We start from the raw sequence: 16,533 nt of genomic DNA, 5'->3' as shown, positions 1-16,533 counted from the left end.
ATAGGCCTGTGACTTTTCATCCAGAATACCCTATATAGCCAGAAGCCTGTGGACATCTGATCATCACACCTCTATGAGCTTGTTGGACTTTCCCATCCAAAACCATAAGCAGTACTATAGAGTTGTCCTCTTTCCAACTATAACCGCCTCCACTCTTCTGGGATGGATTTCCACAACATTTTGGAATGCGTCTCTGGGAATTTGTGCCCTTTTATCCAAAAGAACATTTGGTGAGGTCAGGTAATGAGAAGACCTGACTTGAAATTAGCGTTCCAGTTCATCCCAAAGGTGTTCAGAAGGGTTGAGGTTAGGGCTCTGGGCAGCCCAGTCAAGTTCTGAATGGGGCCCTCAAGTAAGTGCCTGTCGCTTTTCGAGGTTTCCCACAACCTAACAAGGTTTGAAAATAGTCACAAAGCTGAACCAAGATAAAAAAATAAGGTGAGTCTAAATGACTAGTGCAGGCCATACATTGGTCGAATTCCAAACAAATTTTCTTTCGAAAATCTGAAAATTTGTGCGTTTTTGTAATCCCATGGTGCCACCATTGATTTAGAAATTCGACCAACCAAACCTTGTGTTGCTACAGAAAAGAAAATTTGTGGCCGGGAATCTTCTTTTCTTTCCAGGTCACAGCTCATGCGCCTTTCTTTTTTGATTGATTTATATTTCTCGCACAATTCTCCCATCATTGATTAGAAATTGGTTTGTTTTTTCTAAATGTTTCCAACATGCCCAATCTCTCAAATTTGATGGCCACTTGTAAATCAGCCATTGCCGTGGCCCACTAATGGTGCGATATTCGAACGAAAATTCTTAGTTACGATTTTCTAAAGAAAATTAATTTGGCATTCCACCCATGTATGGTCAGCTTAGGGGTCTGCTGTAAGTCGATCGACTTTGCCAGTCAACTTCCTGGTCACTTGAGTACTACTTTCATAGAAGTATAGCATAGAAGTTGTCTTGAACCTTTTCTGAAGTCGGAGCAACTTCAGTAGCGCTAATTAAGACCACTCTCATCGACGACCATTGGATTTCACGCGACTTGGGGTCTCTAAAGTTGAATCCCAAGTCGCAGCAGTGCGAGCCGAGCCTTAAAGGATAACTAAAGGCAAAACTTTTCTTTTTTTTTTTAGTTTTGGATAGAGTGGAGAGGGATTGGAACCCCGACAATTTGTATTGCTATCTGCGCCCCTGTTATGGAGTTTTACCCTCTCTGTGTCCTGTTTACCATTATTATTAAAAGTGAAAGTAAAAGAAAACCCCAAATTTTGGATTGTTCCCAGAAAAGTAATAGAGGGGAAGTCTTCCAATGGAGATGCTAGTTCTGGTGACCCGGGGTTTCCCAAGGAAGTCCCTTAATTTTCAGGGATTTCCTCTCACTTCCTGTTTGGCTATGAGACAGGGTGTGAAGGTAAATCTCTGCAAGGGGACACAGATGGTGAAAAAAATCTGGCAGGGGTTAAACCATCCCTTGCTCCAGCCAAAGCTACCAAAACAAAAAGTTTTGCCTATAGTTCTACTTTAATGTTTTCACACAGCTTTTACCATGGATTAACACCTTATATTAAAGTGGCTGTAATGACAGAAGTTGTTTTTTTTTTTTTACCTTCATGCCCCCTCTCGATCAGTGAAGTCCACGAGAGCCTTTGCTCCTGATTGGTATTTGGCATTTGGTGTCAATCAGTCAGTGAGCCAATCAGGAGATGAAGGGGGCGGGGCTGAGCTGCAGCTCCGTGTGTGAATGGAGGAGCCAGGAGTGCCAGCAACAGTAAAGCCTTTTTTAAATAAGGCTTTACTGTTGCTTTAATTGGAAACGTGTAAATCCTGGGTGGAAGCTGTGTAAAATTACAGTATTGGGACGGGGGGGTTCAATATTGAGTTGGCCCACCCTTTGCAGCTATAACAGCTTCAACTCTTCTGGGAAGGCCGTCCACAAGGTTTAGGAGTGTCTATGGGAATATTTGACCATTCTTCCAGAAGAGCATTTGTGAGGTCAGGCACTGATCTTGGAAAGAAGACCTGGCTCGCAGTCTCCGCCCTAATTGCCCCCAAAGGTGTTCTATTGGGTGCAGACCAGTCAAGTTCCCCCCACCCCATACTCACTCATCCATGTCTTTATGGACCTTGCTTTGTGCAATAGTGTGTAGTCATGTTGGAACAGGAAGGGGCCATCCCCAAAAAGTTGGGAGCATGAAATGGTCCAAAATGACTTGGTAGGCTTAAAGTGGAGTTTCCATCCCAAATTTTTTTTTTTTCATTATTGTGCTCATTAGACCTAAAAAAGTAAAAAAAAAATATTTTTTTTTTTACTCATCTGGAAATGCCTGTTGCTATGCGGTCCCACAAAATCTGCCTTTGAAATCACCTAGGATTCTGACATCATCTCCCTCTAATGCTCCTGGGAAATGTGTGTCATCATTTCCCAGGATGCAGTGCGCTGTCCAATTATCACTCCCCATCCAAGACTTCCAGGAAGTAAGTGCTTGTAGGCTTCACAATGCCCACAAGCAAAATGACAACGGTGTGGACATAGTTTTATGAACTATCTTTTTTGAATATCTATGCGGATCGGCGGCAGATTGTAAAATGGTAAGTGACCGGATTTATATTATAAAAACGCAGGATGAAAGGACGTACATTTAAAAAATGCTAATTGTGGTTGGAACGCCGCTTAAAGAGTACCCTTCACTGGGACTAAGGCGCTTAGCCCAACCTCTGAAAAATAACCCCACACCATAGTCCCCCCTCCCCCAAATGTTTTTGACCAGTGCACAAAGCAAGGTCCATAAAGACATGGATGAGCGAGTTTGGGGTGGAGGAACTTGAATGACCTCAACCCAATAAAAACGCCTTTGGGATGAATTGGAGTGGAGACTGCGAGCCAGGTCTTCTCATCCAACATCAATGTGCTTCTGGAAGAATGGGCACACACTCCTAAACCTTGTGGACGGCCTTCCCAGAAGAGTTGAAGCTGCTATAGCTGCAGAGGGTGGGCCAACTCAATATTGAACCCTACAGACTAAGACTGGGATGCCATTAAAGTTTATGCGTGTGTAAAGTCAGGCGTACTAATACTTTTGGTAATATAGTGTAAATGGCAGGCTGTATACATTTCACACCAAATTTTTGCTATTTTAAGAATGCAAGGGGGAGATTTTGTAGCACACAGTTAATTTCCTGGCACAATGGACAGCAGCCTCACATCAGCTTAAAAATCTTTTTTTCCTTTTTTTTTCCAACATAAGTTGCTTTACATTTTCGGCTTTCTGAGCTTGATTTCTAATCTATATCCATTGTCACTCAGCCACCCCTTTCTGTTCTTAGTTCCCGACTTTTTGTCAAATAAAAGCTTCTAATCTCTGCAAGAGAACAGTGAACGGTTCCAGGTGATTTATCCAGTGGTCACATGTCGCTTTATTATAAATATCTTTGGCTTTTACAGCTGTGTTGTGGCGGTTCAGTTGGGGTAATTGAGCCGCGCGGAGCAGGTGGTCGCTGTCGATGAATAACTGCGGGTGATGGATGTGTCACCTCAGTGTACACACAGCCTAATACTGTACAGCATGTGAGGTGTCCCCTCCACCCTCTGCTCTGTAGGACTATACAATGCCGCCTGATTTATTGCAGATGTGCCCCGCTCATCTCTACCTTCCAAGTGGATGATTAGTCTGTGCTGCAGTAAGGTGTGATAAAGAAGGATGAGCAAAACAGAGTTTTTAATTTCCCTAAAATTGTGACAAAAATTAGGTTTCAGCAAAATCTTGCCATTTTAAAGCAGTGTTAAATCCAAAAGCAAATATTTATTATGTTGCAGCTTACCAATTCTTGGATGTGATGGCTGCATTAGTTTTATTTTTTTAGGGCTGCGTCACACTGCTGTGAGATCGGATGTGATTCGCACCGCACTGCAGACTGAAAATCACATGCGATCTCTGTGCGATGCGATTTCAGCCATAAAGATCGTATGGCTGAAGTCGCATCAAACTCGCACAGGACCCTTTTTTTTTCTTTTTTTTTTTTTCGCAGCAGAATCAGATCGCATGGGGGTGTTCGCACTACGATTATGCAAACTGATTTGGGGGAGTCATTAACTTTTAACTGTCACTCCCAGCAGTTTGCATAGGGCAGTGTCAACTGCCGCCGGGAAACATGCGATGTGGGAACCCACAGTGTATTTGCAGGGTTTCCGGATCGCAGCAGTGTGAACTGGCCCTTTAGGCTTTATTTCTTCTTTTTTTATCTGGTGAGCCAGCCAGTAAGTCCATTTGTTTTTTTCAAAAGTACAAGCACTCTTTTAGATGGATCAGTTTACAGGGATGAGACAAACCATTTAACACGAACAGGGGTGCTTCAAAGGATCAGCTTTTATTTATTCATGTAAAACCTTTATCCCATAAGGCAGGGGTGCCCAACCAGTGGCCCGCGGAGCCCTCTGCTGTGGCCCGCGGAGCCCTCTGCTGTGGCCCGCGGAGCCCTCTGCTGTGGCCCGCGGAGCCCTCTGCTGTGGCCCGCGACCTCCTGCTCTGGACTAGCGGGTTGACATAAGCCGATGCTTCATGTATAGCGCCAACTCCTGTCACGGGTGTCGTGATACCAAATGCACTCTGCCTGGGACAGCAACAGCTGGTGATACCTGAATGGAAGACTGTTATTAAAGTTCAGTCTATTACTAAAAGCAGTGTATATAATATATATGGACATATCTGTTCTGCAGTGGTTACTGGGCTGCTTTCAAACTGATTTGCAGGTGCAGAGCAGAACACCTGCGGGGTTACCTGCACTGACCCATAGACTTCTGTTACTACCTGTGGGTTGGTGCATTTCAGAAAGTGCAGGATATAATAGAAGTCTATGGCAAAGTGCAGCTAACCTGCAGGAAAGCCACAGGTGCACTGCACTGCATCCTTGGTGTGGGTATATTGCAGCGTATCGGTGTGAAAGCAGCCTTAGGCCCCTTTGACACACACGATCAGTCCGACCCAATTGGACCCTTTGTTACATAGTTAGTCAGGTTTAAAAAAGACACAAGTCCATCAAGTTCAACCATCACCTCTATTGAGCCACAGATGTAAGACTTGTGGTTGTTTACACACACCTACCTCTAATTAGATCCACAAAAAAAAACAGTGGGGGGATCCATCAACTTCCATCTTCCCAGATGGGATTGGAGGGCCAATAGAGTAGAGTGCGCTGTGCCCCTGTCTGTTCTGCATATGCAGAGTGGACGTGGGCCTATCATCTGCCCGCTCCATTCATTGTGGCCCACGACCGGTTACCAAGTCGCTTCAGTGGCCCTTGCCCTTCAAAAGGTTGGGCACCCCTGCCATAAGGGAAAAAAAACTGTTTACTGTAACTGATTGTAAAGTGTTACATGAAGTGTAGCTTCAATTTGTTAGTAGCTTCAATTTGTTAGTGTATCTAAATCTGCTACTCTCCTCCCCCTAGACTGACAATGCTGCTGTCCAAAGGTGCCTCTTGTGCTCCTTCCTCCAGAGTGGGGGGCACTCTAATACAGAAGGTGTGTTACTGGCCAGATCACCAGTTGAAAACAGAGGGCAAAAAAAACACAAAAAAAGAGAAAACTGATGCAGTCACCGCATCTAATGATTGGTTAGCTACAATATGTTACATTTTTGGTTTTGGGTTCAATAATATATATAAATTGGTCTATATCTGTTGCTGCTACAGTGATCTTTGTCTTCTGGTTTCCTGGCTTCCCTGCTGCATATTGAATATGGGAATACTCACTTTTCACTGATGTCTTTCAGAGAACACCTTGTATTTTTCTCAATTAATACAAGGTGTTCTTTGATTGGATGAAATGAAGATCCTGATGTCCCCGCCCCAAAATCGACCAATCGGAGAACATTTTTGCATTAGTTAAAAGCAAAAAAATAAAAAAAGGCGTTCTCTGGATTGCGCCCATGCCGAGCAAATTTGACCCTCTGTTCTGTGTTTACTATGCAGATGGACCAATGTAACTATCTAAAAAAAAAAGAAAAAACCCATAACCTGGAATTCAGCTTTATACACAAGTCCATGCCATTTGCTCCGTTTATTATTTTAAGCTTCCTGTAAGGGAAAGGAGGAGCTTCACAAAAAAAAAGCAAGCTTGGTTATTGGATTAGATTTCAGTGCCTTTTCTGTGTTTAGCCCCCATTCACATTAAATGCGGCTTTGAAATCGCGCAATTTCAAAGCCGCAGGACAGTGGGATTTCATCTGCAGCGTACAAGTCACACATGAAATCGCCAAGGATAGTGCAGGAACTATTCTTCAAAACGCACCTATTGAGCCATAGAAAGACATTTGATGGGACTTTGGGTTGCGATTTGTAAATCTAATGTCGCACTGGAACGGGGGTCTTAGACTTTTGTATGTTGCAGTCTTTGGACATGCTCTTGTAGAGGGACATGTGGCACCTGCACTGTGGCTATCACTTCTAACTTTGCATCTCTGTATTTTAGGTGGCCTCTACACCAAGCCTTGTGACAAGTACTGCAGCAAACACCTTGACTGTAAACCCAGTCCTCCCTCTAACCTGTGCTGCAGCAGCAGTCACCAGCTACTCTGTCCCAGGTAAGATCTGACCATCCTCTACAGCTAATCAACAATGTATTGTCAATCTCAGCTGATTATTATTCAAGATGATTGAAATCTTTATTTCTTTCAACATTTTTTCTAAATGTATAGATGTCTTAAGGGTGGACCTTTTTTTTAATAAATTTAGAATTCTGCATAAATACATAGGTGCATCTTTTATTATTAATAAACAATTCCAATCCGAACCGTTTATTAAAGTATCACTAAAAGGTAAAACTTTTTTTTTTAGTTTTTTGTATGGATTGGAGAGGGACTAGAATGCTTGTCGGTTAATACTTACCAGGCAGGGGAGACACCATGATCATGAAGGTGGTTCTCCCAGGGCGAGGCTCGGCCATTGCACTCCGGCTGTGCTGACCCCTGCGATTTCCCCCAAATGCGGGGAAACTCGACTGCATAATTTGTGGTAGTGGGGGACTGCGTTCGCGCTTTCTCCGAAAAAAAAAAAAGAATGCTTTTCAGTTTTTATTGCTGTCTGCGCCCCTACAAAGGAGATTCCCCCTCTCTATTTGTCCTGTTCTCATTAAAAGTGAATGTAAAAGAAAATCCCACATTTTGGGTTGTCCCCAAAAAACTAATAGAGGGGAAATCTTGCAATGGGGACACTATTTCTGGTGACTTGGGGGTCCCCAGGGAATTGCCTTAATTTGCAGGGATTTCCTCTCACTTGCTGTTTGGTTAGGCCCCTTTCACACTGGGGTGGGAGGTGCGGTTGGAATTGCGGTGGTATTCAGCCACTAGCGGTGCCGTTTTACCCCCGCTAGCGGCCGGAAAAGGGTTAATACCGCCTGCAATGCGCCTCTGCAGAGGCACATTGCGGGTGGTATAGTCGCGGTTCCCCATTGCTTTCAATGGGAAGGAGCGGTGGATGAGTGGTAATCACCGCTCCAAAGATGCGGCTAGCAGGATTTTTGGAGCGGTCCTGCTAGCGCACCGCTCCAGTGTGAAAGCCCTCGGGTTTCACACTGGAGAAACGGCAGCCGCTGTTTCAGGTTGGTTTGCAGACACTATTTTTAGCGCAATAAAAATTGAGTGGTCGTGCGAAGTTGTACTCAAACAAAATTTCCGTTCCTTTTGGTGGTATTTGATTACCTCTGTGGTTTTTAGTTTTTGCGCTATAAGCAAAAAAGAGCTACAATTTAAAAAAAAAAAAAAAAACTATCTTTTACTTTTTGCTATAATAAATATTTTTTTTTATATTTTTTCCCCCCACAGATTAGGCCGATATGTATTCTACATATTTTTGGTAAAAAAAAAATCACAATAGGCTTATGTTGAATGGTTTGCGCAAAAGTTATAGCGTCTACAAAATAGGGGATAGATTTATGACATTTTTATTATTTTATTTTTTACTAGTAATGGCGGCGATCTGCAATTTTTATCGGGACTGTGATATTGCATTGGACACTTTTGACACATTTTTGGGACCATTGACATTTATACAGCGAGTAGTGCAGGGGGAGCCAGCCTGCCATAGTATAACTGCGGCGGGTGGTCCGGAAGCAGTTAAATATTTTTTTAACATTCAAAACCGACTCGCCCTAACCATCTATATCTCCATGTTTTATTTTGTTGAGAAATTACTTTGAAAGCCTTAATTGCCATCTTAAGTAAGGGCAGGTGATTCTTGTGGCATTTACTTCCTGGAATCCATCTGCCTTTACCTCAGGTATGCAGACAGGAGGGTGTGCTTAGCTAATAAAGCCCCTCCAGATGAGAAGGAAATTAAAAAGGTCCATGAAGACTCCTGGGATGACATCATTTTTGCCTAAGCCAGGAAGCAACTGAAGAAATGTAAATTTATATCCGATTCTAATTCCATTTTCAGTCCGATTGCTTACTTGCTGAAAATACACGTATGTTTCCTTTCAGGCACAACAGGGACTCCCACTGCCAACACGGCAACTGTGATATCTACTGCACCTCCAGTATCGTCTACCCTGACATCCCCGTCACTGAGCCCTTCCCCGTCCGGCTCTGCAGCAGCTCCTGAAGCATCTAGTGCTAGCGAAACCAGTACAACGCACACCACCTCCACTCCACTCACTTCTCCATTGAGCAGCGGCCAAGTGATGGTGACGGCTTCGGGAATCCACACAGCGGCCACAGCACTACAGGGAGCAACGCAGCTGCCCTCCAACGCAAGCCTCGCTGCCATGGCCGCTGCAGCGGGGCTGAACCCTGGGCTGATGGCACCCTCGCAGTTTACCGCTGGGTGAGCAATATGCTTTACACCACTTGCACTTATTGTTTTGTATGAGTATCTGACAAACATGTGAGTTGCATTGTTCTATATTTGAAATAACACAGTTTCTTTTTTTATCAGCTTTGAAATCTTTACATAGTTTCCTAGTTAAGGTAACAAAAGACACATTGGGTAAAAAAAAAAAAAACACTTTGCATCGAAGTTAAAATAATAATTAATGAGAGGTCTTCTTTTTCCACAGTAACAGTCTGATCAGCCATTTTTGACCCTTTTGCTATGGAGGAATCCTTGATGTAATTTTAAAGAGTTCAGTGAAATTGATATTGCTCATGGTTTATTGGTGTGTTGTAGATATAGGAATATTTGGAAGAAACACAGATAGTGACAAGTGTATCTGTTCAAATCAGTGGTCAGTGGGAGGAATGTCCCTCTTGCAGACAAATGAAAAGATCAGTGCTTTGATTGGAGAGGCCCACTGGTACCATGCCACTTATTCTGCTGTGACGTTGGTGTGACACCCTGCTGTGACACTTGTTCTGCTGAAGTGAAGCAGGTGCCCGGACTATACAGACACTGTCAAGGAGGAGGTCAGTATGCCACTGCTAAAGGAACCCCTAACAAGCTCTGGAGGAATATGGGGAACCCCTAGCATGCTCTGGCGGAACATAAGGAACCCCTAGCAAGCTCTGGAGGAACATAAGGAACCCCTAGCATTCTCTGGAGGAACATAAGGAACCCCTATCATTCTCTGGAGGAACATAAGGAACCCCTAGCATTCTCTGGAGGAACATAAGGAACCCCTAGCATTCTCTGGAGGAACATAAGGAACCCCTAGCATTCTCTGGAGGAACATAAGGAACCCCTAGCATTCTCTGGAGGAACATAAGGAACCCCTAGCATTCTCTGGAGGAACTTAAGGAACCCCTAGCATGCTCTGGAGGAACATAAGGAACCCCTAGCATGCTCTGGAGGAACATAAGGAACCCCTAGCATGCTCTGGAGGAACATAAGGAACCCATAGCAAGCTCTGGAGGAACATGAGGAACCCCTAGCAAACTCTGGAGGAACATAAGGAACTTATATTCTGCAGGAACTTTGAAGTTTCTAGGCCTGAAAATGTTTGGCCTAGTCTCCAAACTGCGACCTGGGGGCTGGATAGGGCCTTTTCTTGCTTTTATCTTGCCTTTGGGGCATTATTTCCTCCACTGTTGCTGATGTAGTTTCTGCCACTGACACCAACAATGTGGCACTAATCCTCCCACTAACGCCAAGGATGGCGCACTATTCCTCCCATTGACACCAATTATCAGAGCACTAATCCTTCCATTGACATAATGAATGGGCACTAATCCTCCCATTGACACCAATGATGGGGCATTATTCCTCCCCCTAATTCCTATCATGGATCATTGTTTTCTCCCACTAATGCCAGGACATTTTCTACTCCATCGTGCGGCACCCTTAAAGTTTGAAGGCCAGTAAACTGGTCCATTGTTTAGAAAGTTTGGAAACCCTTGGCTTAGATCATTATTCCACATAGTTATCCAATTGGTAGGAGTAAAGCCTTTTGTAAGCTCCAAGTCACAGCCTTGCGCAGAGCTTGGCACTCTCTCTCCACCTATTCGTAACAGCTCTGAGCCAGTCAAAGTGCATCAGTACTGTCACATGGAGGGAAGCGGAGTGAGTTGCATGCTCCCCCATATCCTAAAGTATAAGGTATTTATTTTTGCTTATGATGGTGGAGAAGCAAAAGGTAGTTGAGTATTGCTGGGAAGAAGGGAAGTTTATGTGCATGGAAACCTTCATTTAAATAGACCATTACATTTTTTTTAAGGAACACTTTTTAACCAGAGTAAAGCATCAAGTCCATTAAACTTTTGGGATATTGATCTGGTCAGTTAAGTAGCAGAGGGGTGTACACAGAGGGGGTTGTTAATCAGTTACCGCTGCTTTGGTGTTAATGAAATTAACAGGTGCACTAGATGGGCAACAATGAGACAACCTCCAAAACAGGAATGGATTTACAGGTGGAGGTCACTAGTTTTGCATTTGGCTAGGGTCAGTGTCACTACTGGTAGCACGAGGCGATACCTGCACAGGCAGTCCAACTCCAAGATGGCACATCAATATGTGCAATTGCCAGAAGGATTGCTGTGTCTCCCAGCACAAACATGCATGGAGGAGATTCCAGGAGACGGGCAGTTACTGCAGGAGAGCAGGACAGGGCCACCGAAAGGTCCTTGACTCATCAGCAGGACCGGATGAGCACTGCCAGAGCCCTACAAAATGATCTCCAGCAGGCCACTGGTGTGACTGTCTGACCAAACAATTTAGAAACCAACTTCATGAGGGTTGCCCGAGGGCCCGACATTCTCTAGTGGGCCCCATGCTCACTGCCTGGCACTGTGGAGCTTGAATGGCATTTGCTAATGAGCACCAGAATTGGCACCACTGGAGCCCTGTGCTTCTCACAGATGAGCAGTTTAACCCTGAGCACATGTGACATGCCTCTACAGGCTAGACAATGGCACCCTGACTGCCATTGGGTATTGGGATGAAATCCTTGGACCCTACGCTAATGCAGTGGGCCCTCGGTTCCTCCTGGTGCACAACAATGCCCGGCCTCACGTGGCGAGAGTATGCCGCCAGTTACTGGAGGATGAAGGAATTGATGCCATTGAATGGTCCCCACGCTTGCTTGACCTAAATCCAAAAACCCCTCTGGGACATTATGTTTTGATTCCATCCGACGCTACCAGGTTGCACCTCAGTCTGTTCAGGATCTCCATGATGCCCTGGTGCATATCAGGGAGGAAATACCCCAGGACACCATCCGCCGTCTCATTAGGGGCATGCCCTGACGTCAGGCATGCATACAAGCATTTGGGGGCCATACAAACTACTGAAGACCATTTTGAGTTGCTGCAATGAAATTTCAGCAAAATGGACGAGCTTTCTGCGTTGCCTCATTTTTTCACTTTGATTTTTGGGGTGTCTTTGAATCCGGACCTCTGTAGGTTGATAATTTAATTTCCATGAAACAATGTGACATCCTTTCATTCATAACACATTTCCTAGTCCATATCAGTATAACATTTTTCCCCATTGAGATCTGATGTGTTTTCAAAGTGTTCCTTTCATTTTTTTTTGGAGCAGTGTAAACAATTGAATGTCTACAAAGGCTCTAAATCCACTTTCTGTACACTAAATGCCTTTGCAAATCCAGATTTTGCCTGGTAACGAGTAGCAAGGCAATATCTGGATGATGTCATCGCAGTACCGGGTATAGCCTATACAGCGATCGGAACTGTGGGTAGGACTCCGCAGGTCCTCCCACTATAGGCTGCCTGTATAGAACTACAGGAAGGGGGTGGATACAAGACCAGTCATCCTGCATAAGGAAAGGGAGCAGTTGTGCCCGGGCTGTATTACAGAACACTCCTGTCTAGAGGCAAAATGGAGGAGGAGTTTCATGCTGGATTACTGTACAAATTTGGAAGATATACATAAGGAATACCAAGAATGAATTAATACACATGACTCTCTTATATGTGCACAATATTTTTTTAGCTCAGGGCTTTTGAACTGAACCTGCTGCTTCACTATTCATTGGCAAAACCTAGATTAACTTTAATCTTTTGCTTGGCAAACCGGTGTCCTAAGAATGTTTTTTTTTTTTTTTTTTTTGTCAAGTCAGAATTCAGAAAGTTTTTTGTATACTTTATAACTGTATTTGTATTATTTTGTATTGTTCTTATCTGACTGTATTTAGGAACCATGTATTCTTTTCTTTGCAGAGGTGCCTTATTTAGTCTAAACCCAGGGACTTTGGGGGGCGCACTCAACCCTGCTCTGATGAGTAACAGCACCCTGGCGACAATACAAGGTCAGTCACATTTCCCTAGGATTTACATTAATTTCCTTTGGTTGCTGTCTGTTAAGTGTGAATGTATTAGGGCTCCTTCACGCTTGCTGTTTGGAGAGGCGCTAAAACCTTGCTGTACTACAACCCAGCAAACGTAACCCATTGAAGTAAATGAGGTCATAGTGCAATGTTTATGAGGTTAAAACAGGCAGTGAGGAGGTGACAGATTGCCTCTTAACCGCCTCTAAAAAGCAATTGGTGTGAACGATCCCATAAAGCAGAACTGTACTCAAGTGTTGTATTAAAGGGAAACTTCACCCCAATCCTGTTAACTGTAATCAAGGCACAGGTAAAACATGTATTACATGGTAATTGTAGAATATAGTCACAGCACACCTCGCCCGGTCAAAGTGGTTAGCAAATAAAAGCAGCCTCAGTTCGATTCATCAAAGCCATGCTCCCAACATGTTTTTCCCCCGCCCTGCTCCCAGGGCATATTCAATGGTGGTCATGATAACTCCATGATTAAGCCCCAGGGGTGGGGCGAAACAAAACGTTGGGAGCATGGCTTGAATGAATCACGCTGAGGCTGCTTTTAAATGCTAACCACTTGGAGCGGGCGAGGCGTGTGGATCTCTACCTACTACAGCATGCGTTTGCGTTTGAACCTTTCACCAGCCTTTACCCTCACTAGTCAGTGGCATCCAATTCATTGGACCTGGGTAGCTTGTGTGGGGGCCTAAAGCATTTTATTGTGAGTCACATAGTAATTTGTAATTAAAAAAACAAAAACCCCTTACGCAGACTAACGTTGTTTTGCATTCTGGCCTACATTCCCAGTGTCTCTTCAGTTCTAAGTCGCCACTGGGACTCTGGGAAACTTGGCACTTCCTTTTCTTTTTATAAGTTAGCCCCATTGCACTGCCAATTCTATGCGCACCCAGTATTCTAGCCAGAGAATCTTATTGTTTATACATTGCTGATACTATAGTAAGAAAATGGATTCCCTGTGTAGTTATATTGTATACATGTCGCCATTATATTGGAACTTGTAGTTGCCTTAAGACTTCTGGGATAGATGACGCTTGTATCCCAAGAGTCTGCAGGCAGTGCAGCTATGCAGAAGTAAAGGGCTGAGAACCCAAAAAGTTATTTCCCCCAAAAAATGTTAAATTGAGTGAACGCGGAGGTTAATGGTAATATTTTGCTTTAACTATGTTAACCGTGTTAATGGAATTAATATATAAAGAGTTGTTTAAAAGGCGTAAACACCTTTCCTGGGGAAAATACAATGCTAGCCAGATGGCCAAAAGCCTTAATCATATGGAAACCTTTAGTGGAAATCGTCCACCATGTCCCAAAAGTCCCTGAGTTTTGGAGAGACTCAGAAGATATGCAGCAAGGTGCCTTCAGATTTCAGGCCACACCAACATTTGTTCGAGACCTGTGGTGCAGGACCACACGGGACTTGTACCAACTAGTGAGTAGTTTGTAACCCTCTTCTTGATACTTGGATGCTATAGAAGCGCCAATATATTGTGGTTCTATAGGAAAGGTGAGTGCGTGCTTGTGGGGTGGGGGAGATTAAAGCAAACTGGGTCCTTTGCCCCTCATGTGGTGTTTCAAAGTTTAACCTTAAAAGTACCCCCTTGCCCTACTGGGGCAGAAAGTGAAAACCAGCTGCCTCTTTCTTTTGTGTGCACTTCTCCACTAATTTTGTTTTTTTCTTGTTTGTTTTTTTCACTAGCTCTGGCCTCTGGTGGATCTCTTCCAATAACGCCACTGGATGCTTCTGGGAACTTGGTGTTTGCCAACGCAGGTGGAACTCCTAACATTGTGACTGCTCCCTTATTCCTCAACCCTCAGAACCTTTCCTTGTTCACCAGCAGCCCAATTAGCCTGGTCTCTGCCGCATCCGCAGGGGCTGCCACACCCATCACAAGCTTTCACGCCGCCACCTCCTCATTCGACTCCATCCAGAACTCTCTCTTTACAATGGCCTCTGCCAGCGGACCAGCTTCCACCACCACCACCACATCCGGCTCCAAAGCACAGTGAGCTGAGCCGGTGCGATCACTTCTGCTTTTTTTGGCTAGTGATCAAACGTGTTAAGAAAAAAAAACAATGTGGTCTGCTCCCGCTTAAATGAAATAAAATCGCGGGGGAGAGAAAAAACTAAAAAGACGAGAAGAACAAATAATGGACATTTTGCCTAATTTTATAATGAACATTCTCTTTTCAGGATGACCACTGATCAGAGAACTTTCTAACCAAAAATGTAAAAAAAAGGAAAAAAATTACAAAAAAAAAAAATCACAAAAAGTGGAAGGACTACTTTATCATTTTCCAGCAGTCACATGGACAAGATAAGGTTGGTTGTTTAAACAAACACAAAAAATCTGATATTGGAATGGGATTTTGGTTGAGTCTGAAAATACTTTTTATTGTTATTAATTTTTTTTTTTTAATTATCATTTTGTACAGGTCTGTTGTACAGACCTTTTATGTCATGCAAAGTGTTTATAGTCATATCAAAAAAAAAAAAAATGTTGGGGTTCCTTTCGTAACTGGTACAATTTAGGCAGGCCTGTATTGATGATGTTTTTTCAGATGAATTTCCAGGTAGAGTGGTCCTCTTGGAGGATTAGGCGTTAAGATTTGTCTTAACGTTCCTAAGCAGCAATGAGTTCTATGTTGGGTTCTGTTTATTGCTATACCCATGTTCCTGCTTACGGGATTCTGTTATTTCCCATGAGTACACTCCTGTCCTGGTTTCTTAAAGGGGTTTTCCACATTCGGATGCTTTGCCTGATTTGTGGGTCTTTTGCAGCTTTTTCTGCATTTTATTGCTTTTTTTGTTCAAGCTTCCTTCCATTTTTTATTTTTTTTCCTTTTTGGTATATTTACCAATTTTTGGCATTTTGTAATTCTGTGGGATACGACTCGGCTTTACCTGTGCAGCTGGTATGGTTTTATGACGTGTTCCAGGACAACGAGATACATAGATAAGGATAAAAGGAAGATAGAAGCTTGGACAAAGCCCTCGAAAAACCCTTTTAAGAATCAACTTTGGACCTCTAACGACAGACTGCTGTATATGATGTGTGCAAGGTGTGGATTTAATTTATTGAGAAGGCTGAACATTTCTCAACTCAACCTGTGAATGTTTGATCACAATTTTATTGTACACTACAGAACAATAAGCCTTTGGAGATGCATCGACGGTCAGTTTCAAAAAGCCAATTCTCCTCTTGTTGACTAATGGGCAGATTCAGGAGGAAAACTGGATGTGTTCAGTCCAATCGTGGAGCCAACAGGTACTCCTGAAACAACCAAAAGAAGCATTGCACCTATTGGGTGCTTTGGTAACCTTGTTCCTAGGATTTGGCCAGACTGCGATGAACTCCAGCTGCAATATAATACAAATTGCTCAAGGTCTTTTGCACACATCATGAGGCAAATTTCCAACCATGGGTGGCTGGGCTGCCTAGCCCTCTTCTACGACTTGAAATTTTGACCGAATATCTTAGGACCGGGTTCTTACGGTGTGTGAAAGACGAGCGTCCATCAGTTTCTGCCAGCCTGGAGAGTAGTCCGTAACAACATTATTTTCTGTCCCCTACTTTCACTTACCCATATCTTTTTTTTTTTTTTTTTTTTTTTTTTTTTATATATGAAACCAAATATCTGAGTGAATGAGAACGCAGACTGGATCGTTGCCCTGCAGTTCACACTACGCCTCCCAGGCGGGACAGTTTTGTGGCCGCTTTAGTGACCTGACGCTATGGATCCATGTTTTGTGACGCTAAATGGGCGGAGGGTGAATCAAGGCACCCACCTTCTGCTTTAGAGGGTGTTCT

The 16,533-nt window shown here is 43.6% G+C and overlaps 1 protein-coding gene and 1 non-coding gene across 2 annotated transcripts in view; both read left to right on the top strand.

Annotated features, from left to right (window-relative positions):
- Positions 1 to 14,986, top strand: part of POU2F1 (POU class 2 homeobox 1) — a 219,110-nt gene extending 204,124 nt beyond the window's left edge. The window contains exons 15-18 of the mRNA XM_040339081.1: positions 6,467 to 6,578; positions 8,475 to 8,817; positions 12,606 to 12,694; positions 14,421 to 14,986. Of these exons, the coding sequence (XP_040195015.1) occupies positions 6,467 to 6,578; positions 8,475 to 8,817; positions 12,606 to 12,694; positions 14,421 to 14,731 (855 nt within the window). The 3' untranslated portion in view covers positions 14,732 to 14,986. The remainder of the gene's footprint in view (positions 1 to 6,466; positions 6,579 to 8,474; positions 8,818 to 12,605; positions 12,695 to 14,420) is intronic.
- On the top strand, positions 6,875 to 7,040 carry LOC120929829. Its single transcript, XR_005747518.1, has one exon. It is a non-coding gene; the product is annotated as a U1 spliceosomal RNA (small nuclear RNA).
- Positions 14,987 to 16,533: the final 1,547 nt, after the last annotated feature.

This window comes from Rana temporaria, chromosome 2 (genome assembly GCF_905171775.1).
Source record: "Rana temporaria chromosome 2, aRanTem1.1, whole genome shotgun sequence".
Lineage (NCBI taxonomy): Eukaryota > Metazoa > Chordata > Amphibia > Anura > Ranidae > Rana > Rana temporaria.
Note: the sequence above shows the minus strand (reverse complement) of the source record. Positions and strands in the feature narration are given on the sequence as shown.